Source organism: Thunnus albacares, chromosome 1 (assembly GCF_914725855.1).
Source record: "Thunnus albacares chromosome 1, fThuAlb1.1, whole genome shotgun sequence".
NCBI classification, from domain to species: domain Eukaryota; kingdom Metazoa; phylum Chordata; class Actinopteri; order Scombriformes; family Scombridae; genus Thunnus; species Thunnus albacares.
In genome coordinates this window covers 2,531,219-2,549,250 of record NC_058106.1, presented here as the reverse complement: position 1 = coordinate 2,549,250, position 18,032 = coordinate 2,531,219, and the positions used below count along the sequence as shown (strand labels likewise).

The 18,032-nt window shown below is 39.3% G+C and overlaps 1 protein-coding gene across 2 annotated transcripts in view; it reads right to left on the bottom strand.

Moving 5' to 3' along the window:
* Positions 1-18,032, bottom strand: part of il16 (interleukin 16) — a 54,972-nt gene that overhangs the window by 11,370 nt on the left and 25,570 nt on the right. For both annotated transcript variants that reach the window (XM_044348140.1, XM_044348230.1), the window contains exons 9-18: positions 15,468-15,578; positions 14,706-14,820; positions 13,677-13,750; positions 11,745-11,994; positions 9,553-9,670; positions 8,985-9,117; positions 6,300-6,387; positions 4,493-4,716; positions 4,199-4,336; positions 2,569-2,721 (exon numbers count right to left, since the gene is read on the bottom strand). In XM_044348140.1, the coding sequence (XP_044204075.1) occupies positions 2,569-2,721; positions 4,199-4,336; positions 4,493-4,716; positions 6,300-6,387; positions 8,985-9,117; positions 9,553-9,670; positions 11,745-11,994; positions 13,677-13,750; positions 14,706-14,820; positions 15,468-15,578 (1,404 nt within the window). The remainder of the gene's footprint in view (positions 1-2,568; positions 2,722-4,198; positions 4,337-4,492; positions 4,717-6,299; positions 6,388-8,984; positions 9,118-9,552; positions 9,671-11,744; positions 11,995-13,676; positions 13,751-14,705; positions 14,821-15,467; positions 15,579-18,032) is intronic.

The window sequence follows — 18,032 nt, the reverse complement described above, 5'->3', positions numbered from 1 at the left end:
GAACATGTGATTCCGACACCTAGGGCATTCATCTGCAGCTGTAACAGCCTGCACTCTTCTGCTTTCAGGCTTTCTGCCAGATGTTGGAGTGGCTGCAGAGATTTGCTCCCATTCAGCCACTATAACCTTAGAGCAGTTTCATGTTGAAACAGGAAACTGCAGAATACAGAGTTGCGAACTCACTGTTGTCTAAAATCTAACTGCATGCTGTTGCATTAATATTTACCTTCATTGGAAGTAACAGCCCTCACAAAAAGTACACAAGAGTATGTGTCTGCATTCTTGTGGCCATATAGTAAACATACAACTCTCAAACACACAGACACACACAATTAAATCAATATTGTGTTGCTTTTTTTTTTTTTTTTAAAGCAGTACCTCTTTCTATTAAAACATCCTTTATGAAGCGTATGTAAGTTGAAACTAATGGCTTTATTTAACTAACTCAATCAGTAATGAGCCATTATTATGAACAATTTTTGGTTTGGCCTCTGGAAAAGGGCTGCTCTTACAATAACCCATTAAGTATACAGGTGTAAATGTTTCTAAATTGCCTTATAACTGACCTAAAGCAGCATTAAAAGATTAACCATTACAACTTTTAAACCCTCTATAAAGGGGTCTTATTAAAAAGTGGTACCAAAAATACCAATAGAAAAGTCAAACACTGTACTGTAAAGTTACTGTGCTTGAAACAATCACCTCATTCTCTCTAAGTTGTATCATAAAAAGCAGAAGGCAGCCAGCATGCTTTCACTAGCGACACACTGAAAGCCACATCACTTCACATACATTCCTTAAGAGTAACCTCAGGATCTTTCGCAATGCCTTGTATATACTGCTGAAGAACTGCAGGCAGTGGAAGGAAAGGAGCTTGTTAAGTGTTGTTCTTTTTCAGAAGAAGCATGAGTAGCACACTTAGAGAAACATAGTTAGTACAAGCATGATTGGCACTTTCAGACAGGACAGTGAGCAGGTAGTAGTCCCCGCCTCCTGCTCTTCTGATGTGTAACAGAGGAGGAACTTAAAGTGGAAGTGAAAAACGCAGACTGAGATGCAGATTCAGTTGACAGGCTTCTTTGGTTTCAGCACTACTCTCTACATCCTCATACAGGAACTGAACTGACACACTGTTTGATGACCATATTAGCCTCATCTGAGCAGCATTTCTCAGAGGAAGTCAATACTTTGAATATGAGAAACTACAGAACATCAAATCAGTTGCAGTAGTGATGGAAGGATGATTGTGATTTAGTTTTAATTGATTTTTCTTCCATATTTTGGCACAGAAGTCCAAAATATGGGGTTTTAGGTCAGGTTCATTTTGTTGCATAAAGATTTGGGCCGGGGTCAGGTTCAGGTTTGATTATTTTCAATATGTAATTTATTACAAAATTCCTCTTTTTCTCTGACTGTGCTCGTTGTCTGAGTCCTTCCATCTAGAGCTGCAACACTTACTCGATTAAGTGATTAGTTGCCAACTATTTCATTAATCACCAACTATTTTGATAATGGATTCATCATTTTGAGTTATTTTTTAAGAAAGAAATGTCTAAATTCTCTGGTTTCAGCTTCTCAAATGTGAATATTTTCTGGTTTCTTAAGTCCTCTGTGACAGTAAACTGAATATCTTTGGGTGAACAAGACATTTGAGGACGTCATCTCAGGCTTTGGGAAACAGTGATCAACATTTTTCACCATTTTCTGACATTTTATGGACCAAATAGCCAATCGATTAATCGAGATATAAATTGACAGATTAACCGATAATGAAAATAATTGTTAGTTGCAGCCCTACTTGCATCTTTCATGTCATGTGTTGCAGAGAGCAAAAGAGACAGTGTGCAGCTGTGTTGCTGTAGCCTGGCAAAGTAACAGTCGGTCATCTATGAAAGCAGTGTTTTGCTGCCCTCTTTGGAGGAAAATTTCAAACCTCTTTCACATCTGACCACATGTGGCACCACTGATGGGTGTAATAGTATGTATTCAGAAATGTGCTCTGTTGCACCTGTAACCACATCCAATAGTGATGTCATGGGTCCCGGAGTACACCTGTACATCACTACAGCACGGTGAGAAGTTAAACCACTGGAGGTCAGCGAAAAACACCACTTTCAAGGGGTGTTAAGTTTTCTCATTGAAGACTTACTGAATAGGTTACAGCCCAAGATAACAAACGGAATGAATATTTTTGCATCCAACATTTTATTGTTAGTGTATTGGTATGCTACTATTTTGATGAGAAACTCTCCATGTAAACATAACTATTTGTATACAGAAAAAAACACCACAGATCTGTGCTTCATGAAGTTATGGGTAATGATAGTGAATCATTATGATGACGGTGGCTCTATTGCAACCTGAGGAGTAGTCAAAGAAATTTTTTTTTTTTTTTGAATTTGTGCACTAAACAATACCTCAGTGCTTTAGCTTTATTTCATCAAGAGCAATTAAAAAATAAAAGCAAATGTGCAAAAAGTTCACCATGTCAAAAAAGTGAATGTTTTTTATGGCTTCTTTAACAATAAACATTCCCTCTGTAGTGGTAGTTGCTGAGCAGCTGAATACCTGGCAGCTGGAGTGTGATGAAGGTTCCAGTCCATCGTCTCTGACTGGGGATCCTCTGCTGGAGCTGCTGGAGTCTCCGTTATAACCTTCCTCACTGGTCACATCCTGAGGCCAGCAGTACCGACGTGGAGCAGCACGTAGCCTGGAGGTGGACTACACACACACACACACACACACACACACACAGCTCTGTCAGAGGTATCAACAGTGTTGACTAAAACTGTATTTAATGTTTGATGAAGGATTATGTGATTGCAGTTCATAGAGAATGTGGCAAAAACAAAAAAAAACATCCAAAAAAGTAAAACATTTAAATTCTGTGTCATTGAGGTTTCTCTCTCAGCGTTCCTGATCTGAACAACTTACAGACTTACTTGTCAGTTGCTTTTGAAGACTTGTGACTTGACTTGGACCTCAAAAAAGCTCTGCTTATGGTTTAGTTTCAGACTTTTACAGCTTTATGCTGAATCATATTTTAACTCTGGAATGCGTTGAAATGATTGCATGTGTACATTAAGCTGTGTTAACTTGGAAACATACAACAGCATATATACAATATATTCACATTTACTGGCACATGTCCCATGAGTCAGGGGGGACTGGTGGTAATTTATTGTCTTTATGAACGTCAGATGTCCAATAGATGTTATATAGTTGATGTTGCCATTAAACTTTGCATGAACTTGGGTAAAACACATGAAACGTGTCTGTCATATGAATATACAGCGGAACATTGTACTTTATTTAGCTGCTTTATGAACACAGTGAGCCTATTCACATATTTGAGGATGTGCTGAAAGCAGAGAATCATCTACCACGGAGATACAGTCATACAGTATGTTAGAACATGTTACACCAAGCTTTTTATGTGGAGAAGAAAACACAATCTTGGCAGCATTGTGTTTCCCAGAGATCATATTACTGATGCAAATGAGTTGGACAAGAACATGGTTTTGTAACAGGGTTGGATGATTAGTCTTCTTGTACTCTTCACTGCTCTGACCACAGCAGCTTTACCGAAGCACACTACAGGACACTTGAGTCATTTCTGTCTCACTCATGCTTGTGTTGCTGTTGATAGTTATGTTCTTAGCAGCTTTCTCTTTAGACACAGGAAGAGAATGACTTTCCTGGGATAAAAGCTTTAAATGCTTTAAGTAGGACCCAATATGTGTGAGATGCTTAACACATATAGGACCAGATCACAGCCCTTAGCATCGTAAGGATGAAGTTGAACTGAATGTCTGCAGCATAAAGAAACACACATGAAGGAGTCTGCTGGAAAAGGTTCCAAGCAAACAACTCTGCAGCGGTTTGTTTGTGGTGTGAAAGCAAAGCAACAAGACTGTGAGAATAGATATTGATTTTTAGCATTATTATTTATGTCATATGAGGTCCAGCTGCTATCTGGACTAATAATTTCTTTGTGATGGCAGAGAAGATAAATAAACACATTCATTTGATTTCCCACATGGGTTCAGGTAGTGCTGATGATACAGGATGGCATCACCAAAACTATCCAGTGGATGAGTTACCTGTCAGTCCATATGATTGTCCTTCTGTTAGTTAGTTAGTAATAAGTCAATGTGAACATGAAACAGAAACAATGGATCATTGGAGGATGAGGTACCTTGTTGCTCCTGTAGGCCAGATCCAGGGCCTGCTGACTGGACAGGTTGGCAGCAGCAGAGTTGTATGGAACATTATAGTCTTCATCAGGATACACAGGCACCGACAGTCTGTTGTCAGACCATGTCTCTGTCATAGCCTACAGAGGACGGGCAAGATCAGATCAGACACAAACTAATACTTTTTTTCCCAATTTAGAAACTCATTCATCAACATTTTGACACACTGCAGAAAAAAACAAATAGATAAAAATGTACAAAAACATACATGACCATCCTCTGCTGGTTTTGCTTACCTTGGGTGTATCCAGGCTGTGGACGCGGGATGATGGGTTATGGTGCGTGTTGTGGAGGTTGTGGATGGTGAGGCAGCGGTTGTGGTGGTGGCTGTTGGTGTTGTCACTGCAGGAGCGGGTCATGGTCTTCTGAGCTCGTTGAACCGTCAGCTGACTGAAACTCCGCTCTAGACAACGCTCGCATCTCTGCCGGCTGTGAGAGCATGAGTCCAGTCGACGCAGCCCTGCAGCACATTAATAATGATTACAGAAATATAATAAAGCCATAGCATCAAATATAATTAAAAAAAAAGCTAGAGAAGCTTCCCTGAAGAAAATGTGTGTTGCTGTAAGCGTGGATGCTGATTGGGGTGATTTTTGAATGACTTTATAATCATATGAAAATGAATTGATCCTGATGTATTAGCTCAGTTATAGATGTAATGGGAGTAAAAGGGGCTTTAAAACACTTCTGCATCAGGTATAGAACTCATAAACTGTAGTACTATTTTAAGCATTTTGAAATCAGGAGTTTTTACAGTATACAATGTCAGAGCTATAAATTCTGTGGCAGCATATTGCACCCATCATGATCATTTTAATAACATGAAAAGTTTCTCACTTTGACACTTTATCTTGTTCTGATGTGTCAAATGACGTATCATTGTCGTATTTTTCATATTATTTTGACAGTTTTGGTTGAACTATTCCTTGCACTAGGCTAACTTTCTTCACTTTGGCTGATAAGTTGTTGTAATAATGTCATCCATAACATATGCATCGGCATATTATAATTCACTGTTGTTTCATACTCTGTATATTTCATTTATATTTATTTCAGAACCACACATATACCCACCTTTCCTTGTACACCTTCAAATGTGGTGAAAATAAAGGAGCAGTTCAAATGGAAATGAGCAAGTCTGTGATTTAACCCCTCAACAAAGAAACAATGACTGTGCCAGTTCTAATCAGACGCCCCTCCGCATCAGCATATATAGTACTTTGAGCTATTTTTCAATATTAATTATCAACAGGAAGAGATGAATGTTTGGATCACCATAAATATCTACCTTCAATGACAAGCTGATATGGATCATGTGGATCATGCATTGTAATGCTTGTTATATGCAATGTTTGGAACTACTGTATTCTGATGTGGTGGGGATGTCAGTGTAAGTGACAAACAGAATATCCAGGAGAGCTGGGAGGCTGGCTGGAATGTCAACAGACAGGACTTTGTATATTATGACAGACTGAGTATTTACTTTTTTTGTTTTTGTGTATAATTTATCTGTGCAGTAGACAGGTTTAATCAAAATTTAAAAAAAAGGAATGACAGTGCTCTTAAATTCAGTGCACATCCTCACTGTCATCAGCACTGAGCACAGCTTCCCTCTGTCTGTCTATCAGCAGTGATGACCTGATTACCCTTCCTGACCACATGCTGTACCTCTCTGAAGCTGAATAGACTTTTTATGTTTCGATGAATGTAGTGTGCCCAGTGCCAAGTATCTCAACCCCCCTGGACCACAGACCGAGCACATGCTTTGATTGATTTTTAAATCTGTCGATTTTGTGAAATAACTTGCAAGATTATAGAGATAGAGTTTTATGTTGTTAAAGTTTTTTTAACCAAATAATGTGGAATAAAGTAATAATAAGAAAAATTGTTATCTTGGTGACATGTAAAGAACCTTATCAAAACAAGAAACTCAATATTTTTTTTGGTGGCACATGCAAGCTCTGTGGGGAAAGTGCTGGAAGTTCCAGAACATCCATGGCCCTGAACAAGAATGAATATATGAGGAAAAAATGAATATTTTACCATCAATACTCCACTGGCTCTTGTCCTTTCTCAGTTTGCTGTTTTCCACAGCTTGAGCTATTGCATCGTTCAGCTGATGCTCTGATACCTGTGACATACAGAGTGAAGAAGATGGGAATATGAACATTACAGTGCATTCATTAGCTATTGTTGTATACTGTAACTCAGGAGAATGAAAACCAAATGATGCTTAGGGCAACTCACAAATGTTTCAAAGATATTAAAAACACATCAGTGAGTCACACTATTGCACTGTGTGTCATAATCCTTCATTACCATGAACACACACACTGCAATTTATTTTGACTCAATCCCACACCCACCATCCTGCTGCCAGAAATACGCACTAGAGCAACAAATGTGGATTCATCTGCTACAGAAAATAGTCCTTTAAAAAAGCACTATTTCCTCCTCTTTGAGTAACATTTGCTAGAAACTACATTGACCATTACTGACCAATTGCTGAGCCTTTTTTAAAGGTCATACTCTATTATGACCATTTATTTGTGAGCTGTTTTTGAAGATGTGTATCTTCATAAGGAACCAATGGGCTTGGAGCTGAGAGCCACGGGGGGACAGGGTAGGGAAGTCAGAAAGTATTGAGAGATGGACGAACACATTGTTAGATTTGGTCTTTTCATTGGATTTGTTAATAAGAGAACTATAGAATAATGGACAACTTTATCTTTGAACAGGCAGGGTTTGTGTCATGGAACATAACTGCCTACAGTGATAGAAAAAAACCCAGAATGTTTTTTTTAAAAAAATATACCCGAGTAGCAGCATATGTGAACAGAATAAGTCAGGGCCTAAAATGAACCATGTGGTACTTCACAGATGATGGGTGCAGAGGACAGAGTAAGTGTTTTAGTTGAGAGGCAAACCAGCAACCAATCACATGCTAGATACAGTGTAAGAAACTGGAAATCAAAGACAGCAGATAGCAAATAAAGGTCTTCCTTTCTACTGAGGACTTCTTCTTAGACAGAGGACTGCCAATCAGCTGGTCACATTTACTAACAGTTCACATTCTAAACTTTTACACAAATTGCAATTAAGTTGGTTTTCTAAGGCTGATACTAGTATTATTTGACACAAAATATTAAAAATATGCCTTCATATATACTCATGAATACATTAAAATAAAAGTAATTTGGCATTTCATGTAGAGAGAAAACATTAAAAACTGAACTGAAACTGAACAAGATTTTGAATGTGAACTTAAAATTTTAAACGAAAAACAAATCATCTGTGAGATTTTACAGATTTTTTGGTTGCTAGTCCAAGTCTAAAGACTACAAGTTTGAAAAGTAAAAGAATCTGGGGGTGTGGAGTTAGAAAGAAGTGAGGTTAGTAAGCCTCTGTAGCCCACTCCTCATCTCTGCTGGAGGCTAGCAGCTCCAGGATACATTAGCTGCTAACTAGCATCACACACCTGAATCTCCAATCAAACTGTTAGTGGTTGAGTAGCATTGTGGGCAATGTAGGCATTAGATTTTTACAAGGAAGAAGAATGTGTTGAATCGGAAAGGAGGATATCTCTGTTTGTGCTGCATCAATTTGGATCATTTTTTAAAATTGAAGCTTATCTAGCAAAGTTTCAGGAGCAGGACCACACCTCAACCACACCCCTTCCAGTAATCCCATAAATATCAACCTAACCCTCTCCTCCTCTTTCACTCTCATATTCTGTCATCCTGTAACTTTTCATCTAATGTCACCATCAGGTCAAAATTTCAATTTATATAATTACTTCGGTTAATGACCAAATACCTGCAAAACTAATAACATTCCCATCAGCTACAGCTGTACTTAAGCATTAGTGCTTGTTGCTAATTTGCAGCTCAAAGCACCACTGTGAATAAGTACAGCCCTACAGAGCTGCTAGCATGGCTGTAGACTCTTAGTTTTGCTTAAAACCTAATTTAGCCTGAACAGGTCACTACTACAACCATAAACCTCCAATTATGGCCACTGAGCTGCTCCACTCGTGTTACATAGCTTGCCAGAGGGCAATTACATTATTAATGTCCAGTTGACATTGTGGGTGTATGTGATGTACTATTGTGTGTGGCTTTGTATTTTGTATTTTGTATAATGTGTTCTGTGTGTTTTTTGCTTTGTACTGTTTGTTGTTGTGTTGTAGTATGTTTTGATTGTGGAGGACTGCAGATATAAATTAGCTTTGCGCTAACTCTGGTGCAGTGCATCTTTAATGTTAAAAACTGTACACTGTCCCGATAAATAAATACAATACAATACCAGTCATCACAAGCAATTACTGCCTGTTGGTGACATCATCATTCACTTTTCCTCTCAGCTTCACAAGTGGGTCTGCAACCTATCCAAGCATGCACTGGGAAGATGTCCTGGAAACTTTTTGAGGGAAAAAGGTCACCACTGTCAAAGAGCTAAGATATACAAAGACTAAGACACCCATACTCATGTTTACACACAGGCAAGTTAAGAGTCTACAAGCTGTTGGAGTTTGGACAAAAGCCAGGGCGCCAAGTTGGAAACCAAAGAGAGTCCATGCTAACAGCACAGAAGCCCACATTTGAACTCATGAGGCAACATTACAGCTGAGAGAGTAGTGGTTTTGCTTTGTAAGCCTATAAATCTGCCTGTAAATGTGAGCATAGTATTAGTGATGGTTAAATTAAATGAAGTGGAGGTGTGGCATACTTTGGGGTCAGGGTGTCGACTGATGATGACCTGGACTGGACCTGGTGTGCACTGGCTCAGGACTGTATAGACATCATTCAGCGCCATGTTGTAAACCACAGTGTCGTTGATCTCCATGATCTCATCCCCACACCTAAAGGTAGGGAGGGAGAGTTCAGGTAAAAGGGTTGGAAAGAGAGAAAAAACAACATTTAGAGGAGAAACATGTGTACATGCACAGTGCATATAAATGTGTATGCACATATTCATGTGTATATACACTGTCAGCCAAAGATCTGGTTATATGACTTTTAAATGGTCTCCAATAAAATTGGTGCTTCCTTAAAACTCTGTCAACTGTGTAAAATGGTTGTCATATACTAGAGTACTTATTTTCTTTATTCAATCCATAGTTCAACTCAGATAATTCAAATAAAATCAGTGAGTTGGTAATGTCACCCAGGTAGATGAGTGTGCTCTTGTCCACATCATATCAACATGTACCTAACAGTACCTGTTTTTTACTAACTGACCTGTGTTTGACCTCTTGGTTCCATTTAGAACATCTTGGCATGTATCCAGCCCTTACCTGAGTCTACCATCCATGTGTGCTACAGATCCAGGGGAGAGGGTATGGATGTAGATCCCAGGGCATCCATCACCAGAAGGAACACAACACAGTCCAATGCCCAGACCAACACCAGCCTCTGAAAAATTACACATGCATATGAAGTTTTATTATGATGATCAAAATGATTTCTCTTAAAAATAGATTTAGCATTTGCACCACAGTAAACCACAACAGAGAGAAAGAAACTGTGTTTTAGAAACTAACTTTTCATTATTGATTGAGCAATCAATCATGTAGTCTATAAATATAAAAGATAATGACAAATGACCAACAAGTGACCAAAGTTATGTCTTAAAAGGGAACTTGAGTGATTTAATACATAAATGTCATTTATTGCCACATAGGTTTGCACATACACAGAATTTGACTTGGTGTCGTGGTGGCAAAAACCCGTGGGGCCTGAAGTTTAGGCAGCACTCCAACAACCCACTACAACAAAGCCAAGGGCAAAGAGAGTCGAGACCTTGTCCAGAAGAAAGTGAGACCCGGGGTTAAGGAGCTGCATGCAAGCCAGATGGTGGGGATGCAGGAAAAGGGTGCATTGACAAGATGGGAACAGGTGATGGACCACAAGATCTCATGGTCCAAGTTGAGGAGGGCCGAACCCTTCCGCATCAACTTTCTCATCCAGTCTGTGTATGATGTTCTGCCCAGCCCATCTAACCTCTTTTGTTGGGGCAAGGTCGAAGCACCAAAATGTCACTTGTGCCAAGGAAGAGGAACACTGGAACACATTCTCAGCAGCTGTCCTAAAGCACTAAGAGACGATTGCTATCGTTGGTGCCACGACCAAGTGCTGAAGGTAATCGCTGAGTCCATCTGCAGTGCCATAGTGCAGAGCAGGAGAACTCCCTAACTATTATGGTGCTTAGCAGTCAAAATATACACAAAATTAAGTAATCCTAAATAATATAAAAAAGAAAGAAATTTACAATGAAAACTATGTTAGGTGTATTCTAAGTGAGAAGAGATGAATAATGATGTTGATGAATAATAATAATAGTAATACAAGTTGTGTTAATGTAATGTGACATGTTAGGTGAAAAATCACAGATCACAGATCTGATGAAGACTGATGTATCATGGCTCAGAAACTATAAATTTATAGAACACAGAGTCTGTGTTATTGTTGTTTGAAAGAGGTGGGTGTTTTGTAACCAAAAGATGCTATTGGTTGCATTATGGGAAGTGTGAGGCCGTATTCAGACCAAATCAGGCGGTGCGGTGAAAATGCCAGTCCTCCCATTCATTTGAATGGGGGTAGTGCAGCTTGGCCATGGCTGTTTTGGCCGCTGCGGTGCCGCACTGGACTGCAGCTGGAAAATTGAGCCAGAGTCAACTTTTGGAGAAACACAACCTGACGTCACTGCGGCTGAAGGCTGTGGTGGCCAATCACACCCAGAGATCAGACTGATCAGAGTTGTAAAGTCTGCCATGAGGGAGCATAAAGACATTACTAGGATAAGGAGAGGACATTTCTCTTCATATGATAATGTTAAAAGTAAAGTTAGACTTTACTGTCAGCTTCTTGACTCATTTTAAAAAAGATGAGGGAGAAAGAGAGAGAGAAAGAGCACTGGTGAGACAGAGAGAAAGAGAGAGAGCAGCTGTGGTCGAGCGAGCTAGAGAGTAGATGAAGAGAGGGAGCACTGGTAGCGAGAAAGCCAGTGAATCAGATCAATAAAACGTTATTTTCTGATTGTTCCACAGAGCTTACATTCTAGAGCACAAATAAACACACCCACAACCCCCCCACACCTCTGCTCAACCGTGCAGCTGAATGCCGCACCACCTGATTTGGTCTGAATACGGCCTAAGATTCAGCTTCTTTGGAGCTTGACTCACTCCAGGAATTAAATGTCGATACCTTGGCCTCTGCTGCTTCCATTCTGACAATTTCTTAATCTCTCTTGTGAATCAGCAAATGTGCTGGAATAACCGTTTAAAAAGTTTATTTTGTCAACAGTTAAAAAAAACAACTAAATGACATCATAATATTCCATTAATAATCATATGAAACTAAGAAAAGCAAGCAACTCTTCCCATTAGAGAAACTCTAACCACTAACTTTTGGTATCTTTGACAAAATAGCAAAAACATCAATATCATCATCAATAACTATAATGTGTATAATGTCACCCATGGCTGACCTTTCTGCAGAATGATTTCCATCATAATGCGATCCCTGGGTTTAGCAGGCTGACCCGGGATGCTCAGTGAGTTGCTGCAAGTGTTGTTCAGGTAGTTGTAGTCTCCCATGTCAGCACTGACCCTGGCCATGCCTGTAGTGGAGCTGAGGGAGCGCGACCTGCACAGCTGAGCTACCTGGGCCTGGCCACACAGGGCCCCCACACGCAGGCTGGTCCTCACCACCAGAGTCAATAGGCCCTTTTTGATTTGCTGCAAGACATTTCAAAAGACAAAAAAAAAAGGGTTGACCCTTTGCTGAAGATGTAATCGGGACAGGATTAACATGTAGGGGCCCCAAGCAAATAATATGAGCGGTGGGCCCTTACTGACTGCTCTGTTGCTGTTGTTGGAACAGCAACAGAGCTAACCACAAATGAAAAATAAAGAGTATAAAACTTGATTAGGGCCTTTTTTATGAGTGGGTATGTGTTTGTTTGTCTCATGCATGAGCACAATGACACACATGCACGCTCACATGTACACAGATCAGGTGATACATAGTCCTGCCAGTGGTTTCACACTATTCCACTGATCTACAGGTGGCTGTAGTTTGTTTCCAACAAAGGCAGAAAAAAAGAATACTGCAAGCTAGTCTACACATGGATTTAGACAAAGCAGGATTCAAACTTTTCAGAAAAATCACCTTTCCAAATGTTTTAACAGGAAGGAAATGTATTTGACACATTTGTTAGACCTCACGGATACACATAATAAACAGAACTTGAGTTTTTTTGCAAGGAAACTCTACAGGACACCTTTAACTAAACATTCCACTGCTTTCACTTATTACATGTAAACTGACATTTAAACAGCTTTCTTCTTCTACTACTCAACTGACAGTTCAACTGTTTTCATCTCATACTCTTTAAATGAACTGTTTTCAGCAGTTTCTCATCAACTGAAACTTCTCTCATTGCAGTGGTTAACCTTCAACAGATGTATCAACTGCTTTCATCACTTACATTTTACCTGCCAACACAACTCTTTCAACTGATATGTCAAAACCTTTCAGTGTTTCAACTGTTACTCCCATACAATATCTCACCAGTAAATGAACATTTCAACTTGTTTACGTTGCTTGAAAAGCTCTTATGACTCAACATGCTTGAAATGCAAAATGTCTGCAGAGAGCACATGTACATTTTCTGATATTTTTACCACACTGTGGACAAAATATTAGAAACATCTTTCTAATAAGGCAGTTCAGCCTCTCAATGATCAGAGAAATACATCAGTTATCTCCAACACTCAACAAAAACTGAATATAATCTGTTTCAGGCAGGATGGATTCCAGGGCTGTTGTATTGTATGACATTAGATTGTACAGTTGTTCTTATTTTTCTGGTATTTCATTGAACATTTTATACATATTGTTGTAAAAAAAGAATCTCGAGTGGCCCTTTTGTCTATCTAATGAACAGAGACCCTTTATTATTTAAAATAAGATACATTTGAATACTAAATTGATCTTTTTCAGTTATTCAGTTTTCAGTTCTAAAGTTAATTGACTCATAGCTGGTACCTCCTACGGTCAAAATAGACAGATTGACCCTTTTGCTTGGGACCTGTGACACTTAAAAAAGGCTTTTAGGAAGTGTGTATTATTGCTACTTCACCAGATTACAAGGTGCTCAAATAATAAAGAACCAAATGTGAGAAAACAACTTGGTTAAACTAAATGACTCACTAGAATTGTCTTCTATCTATTCAACAAGCATGTGTAGGACAATGCCTTCATCAGGGTGCTTTACAGAATGTGTCCGAATACCAAAATACCATTGATACCATCAAAAACAAGGACAGAATTTAATGCCTGACTGAATAAGTAAAACTACTGAAAGCCCCTTTCCAGTTCATATCTGTTGTTCAGTATCATAATGCGGTTGCCTTACTTTGAACTTGTGCAAGGCTTCATCATGACTCAGACCATGCAGTGACTCTCCATTCAGCTCCAGTATCTCATCACCTACAGACACAGAGACACACATAGGGCATGAGATCACATCATTAGACTATTATATCTGTATATAACACTAATATGGAAGTATCATGCCTGACACTTCCCATATCTTAATGAGTGAAACTAAATTGTATGTTTTAAATTTAATTTTACCAAAATCTTGATGGAACGTATACAGTTTGTTCCAGTAAAGCTCTAAATAGCCCTTTGACTCAAAGGGATGATTTGCATTTACATTTTACCATGTGATTTTAAAGTAAATATCATATTATTGTGGGACAACAGTGACATGGTTCATCTGCAGTGCTTCACTGCCCTGTCTGGTTGAAAGTTTTAGGACTGTTTCATCTGTAAACACACCCAACATCTCGGGTGGAGTTCACACACTGGAGTACACTTCTACATCAGCAGCAACATCAGAAGTTTAACCACTGGAGGTCAGCAAAAACATGATTCAGCTGGGTTAAGAAGTATATTTACTGTACATCTTTAAATTTACTTCATATTGTATTTTTTCAGTGTGAATGAACTACATACTCTGAACATGGCTGGTACATAAAATGTTATTGAGGCACAGCTTAATTACTACTAACTGTAAAAATTTATGTGACCCAGATCACGTTTTCCACGAAAGACATCATCATATCAAGCAGCTACAAAAAAAATTAAAAACCTAAAAGGGATAGTTTCAGATTTTTTCAAATCTGTCTGACTGACTGCATTCTAATAGTCATGTGTAGGGCTGTGGTCATTACTGTTCTTTTAACTATTTCCTTTGCAGATTTGATAGTTGGAGTATTTTTGCAGTGTGTGTCTTTTAGAACTGGAAATAGGTAACCAATCAGTAACACATGGTCTTATTCACAGTGGCAGAGATTAGATTACTTTAACACTCATAAAGTGTGTGTGTGTGTGTGTGTGTGTGTATGTGTGTGTGTGCGTGCATGTGTGTTTCCCTCACCCTCCTGCAGCCTTCCATCAGCAGCTGCTGCCCCTCCAGGGAAAATGGTCTTGACATATATCCCCATTGGTCCGTACATGCTGTCCCTCCCACCCACTATACTGAAGCCCAGACCCTGGAACAGCAGCACAAATCATCACTCATCATCCAATGCTAGTATCGTTAGTTAAACTGTCATCAAACAACGGTGACAATGAATGTTATCACATATATTGTCGCAATCATCATTGTAATCATGATCATAATCAAAGGAACAGTTTAACATTTTGGTGTGTTATTCACAGTATATAGACAAGAGAAGTTAACCAAAACTTGCTTTAAGATTAATTTGTCAAAGTAGAGTTTTATACATTATAAGCACCTACTAAATGCAATATAAGGCATGACAATAAAAACAGAGGTACTGTACACACCATATACAGTATAAATAATAACAACAATGTTTATTGTTGAATCACAAGTGACCCAGTTGACAATTAAGTTGCAATAAATAAATACAAAATTGCTCTTGAGCAATGGAATCAGGTGGTTTGGTGTACACAGTATTAACAGGATGAAGATACTTAAAGTGTGTGTAAAGTGACCTCTCTTAGTGCAGAGACAGTAGTTTTTCAAAAGTTACTGTAAATATTGACTTATAGTCCAGTTGTTATTATGGTCTGTGATAAAACTGCGACTGTCAGGTTTTAGAGGAACAAAAGACCTGCTACAACCTTAGCTCACGAGAGACAATTCAAATTGATGGTGGTGTGTGCTTCCTACCTTGCCATGGCCCTTCATCAACACAATATTACAGATTATGAAGGCTTGTACATTGCTGCAGGAGTGAACTAGCTGGGCAGAGCTGAGAGAGCGTGACGGGCGGTGCACAGGCTGGAGAGGAGCAGCAAGCAACACACACACACACACACACACACACACACACACACACACACACACACGAATATTCAATAGATTGACATAACATCTTGTATGGAAAGTCAGATACTTTGGTGATCCCCTGACCTTTTCCCCTAGCACCTAGATGTTTTGGTTTTGCCTAAAATATCTTTACAACTGAATGGATTACTATAACATTTGGTCTGGACATTCATGCCACCCTCAGGGTTAATGAATGTCTGTACCAAAAACTTTGTGTGATCTCTTTACTTTTCATCTAGCACCATCATCAGGTCAAAATGTGCCCAATAATTTGGTTTATGACCAAATAACATGCAAAGCTAAATGACATTCCCATCAGCCTCAGCTGTACTTTGTGTTTAGTTCTAAAGTTAGCATGCTAAACTAAGATGGTGAACATGGTAAATATTATACCTGCTAAACATCAGTATCTTGGCATTGTCCCTGTGAGTATGTTAGCTAGCTGATGCTAGCATTTAGCTCAAAGCACCACGATGCCAGCGTACAACCTCACAGAACCACTGGCATGGCTATACACAAGCTTTTATTTGTATGTTAATTAAAGTAATACTGTCCACCTGGTGAATAGAAGTCCAATATTCACTCTCTTTTAGCTCTGTTTTTGAATGAAAATGAAGCCAGATGAAACCATATAGGACAATAAGACCTGGATGACCTGCAATTTTCTGCTACTAAACTCAGACAAAAGTGAAGTTATTGTGCTTGGCCCTAAACACCTTAGAAACAAATTATCTAATGATATAGCTAATCTAGATGGCATTACCCTGGCCTCCAGCGCCATTGTAAGGAATCTGGAGTTATCTTTGATCAGGACATATCCTTTAACTCCCACATAAAACAAATTTCAAGGTCTGCCTTTTTTCACCTACATGATATTGCAAAAATCAGGCACATCCTTTTGCAGAAAAAATAGTCCACACATTTGTTAGTTCTAGGCTGGATTATTGCAACTCATCATTATCAGGCTGCCCCAACAAGTCTCTAAAGACTCTCCTGCTGGTCCAGAACGCAGCTGCGCGTGTACTGACAAAAACTAGAAAAAGAGATCATATTTCTCCCATCTTAGCTTCACTGCATCGGCTTCCAGTAAAATCCAGAATTGAATTTAAAATCCTTCTCCTCACCTACAAAGCTCTTAATGGTCAGGTATCATCATATCTTGAAGAGCTCATAGTACCCTATTGTCCCACTAGAACACTGTGCTCCCAGAATGCAGGCTTACTGGTGGTTCCTATAGTCACCAAAAGTAGAATGGGAGGCAGAGTCTTCAGCTATCAGGCTCCTCTCCTGTGGAACCATCTTCCAGGTTCGGTCCAGGGTGCAGACACCCTCTCTACATTTAAGAGTAGGCTTAAAACTTTCCTTAAATAAAGCTTATAGTTAGGGCCGGCCAGGCTCGCTTTAGACCAGCCCTTAGTTATGCTGCTACAGGTCTAGACTGCCGGCTCCTCTCTCCTCTTCTCCATCTGTATGTATTCATTTACCATTAATGCATGTTGCTAACTTGACTTCTTCCCTGGAGTTCTTTGTGCTTTCTCATCCGCAGGAAACCCCATGACCTGTGCTGACGTGGGGACGTCATTCCCCTGTCCTTCTCCAGCTGTTGTTGCTGTTTGTTGTTGCTAGTCATGTATCTATTGTTGTTGTTGTTGCTGTTGTTGTTCTGCTTCTCTGTGTCCCCTACCCCCCACCCTCTTCTCTCTCTCTCAACCCAACCGGTCAAAGCAGATGTCCGCCCACCTAGATCTGGGTTCTGCTTGAGGTTTCTTCCTGTTAAAGGGGACTTTTTCCTTACCGCTGTAAGTGCTAAGTGGAGAATTGTTTGGTCTCTCTCTCTGTAAATTAAAGAGTATGGTCTAGACCTGCTCTATGTGAATCGCCCTGAGATGACTTTTATTATGATTTGGCGCTATATAAATAAAATTTAATTTAATTTAATTTAATTTAATTTAATGCTACACTATGTTCACCAGCTAGTCTAGAGCTAAGTGTGTTTGCTGTTTGGTGCTGAAAAGGTAGTGTACTGTGGGGTTTTAGAGCTTTTTCTCTGAACAAAGCTGCCTGTTGTTATTGAAAACGATGCTATGAGAGCGATGAGAGTGAACCAAAACAATAAAGTTGCAACCGGACAGTTAAACGATGAGCTGAAACTCACTATAAAGCTCCGTAAAGCCGAGGGGAGCTGCAGACTTGCTGATAATTCTCTGTAGGTTCATCACTACGAGCCATGACCAACACATTAGGCCTACACACTGTCATCTATACACTGTTATAATGAAAAATATTGATTATCACCGTCTGTCTGCTGTCTGTCTTCTTTTTAAGAGGAACGCAAGTTAAATGCTATTTTCCGACTTTGTGTATTTCAAAATTATATTAATAAATACGTATAGATTACCAGGTGTG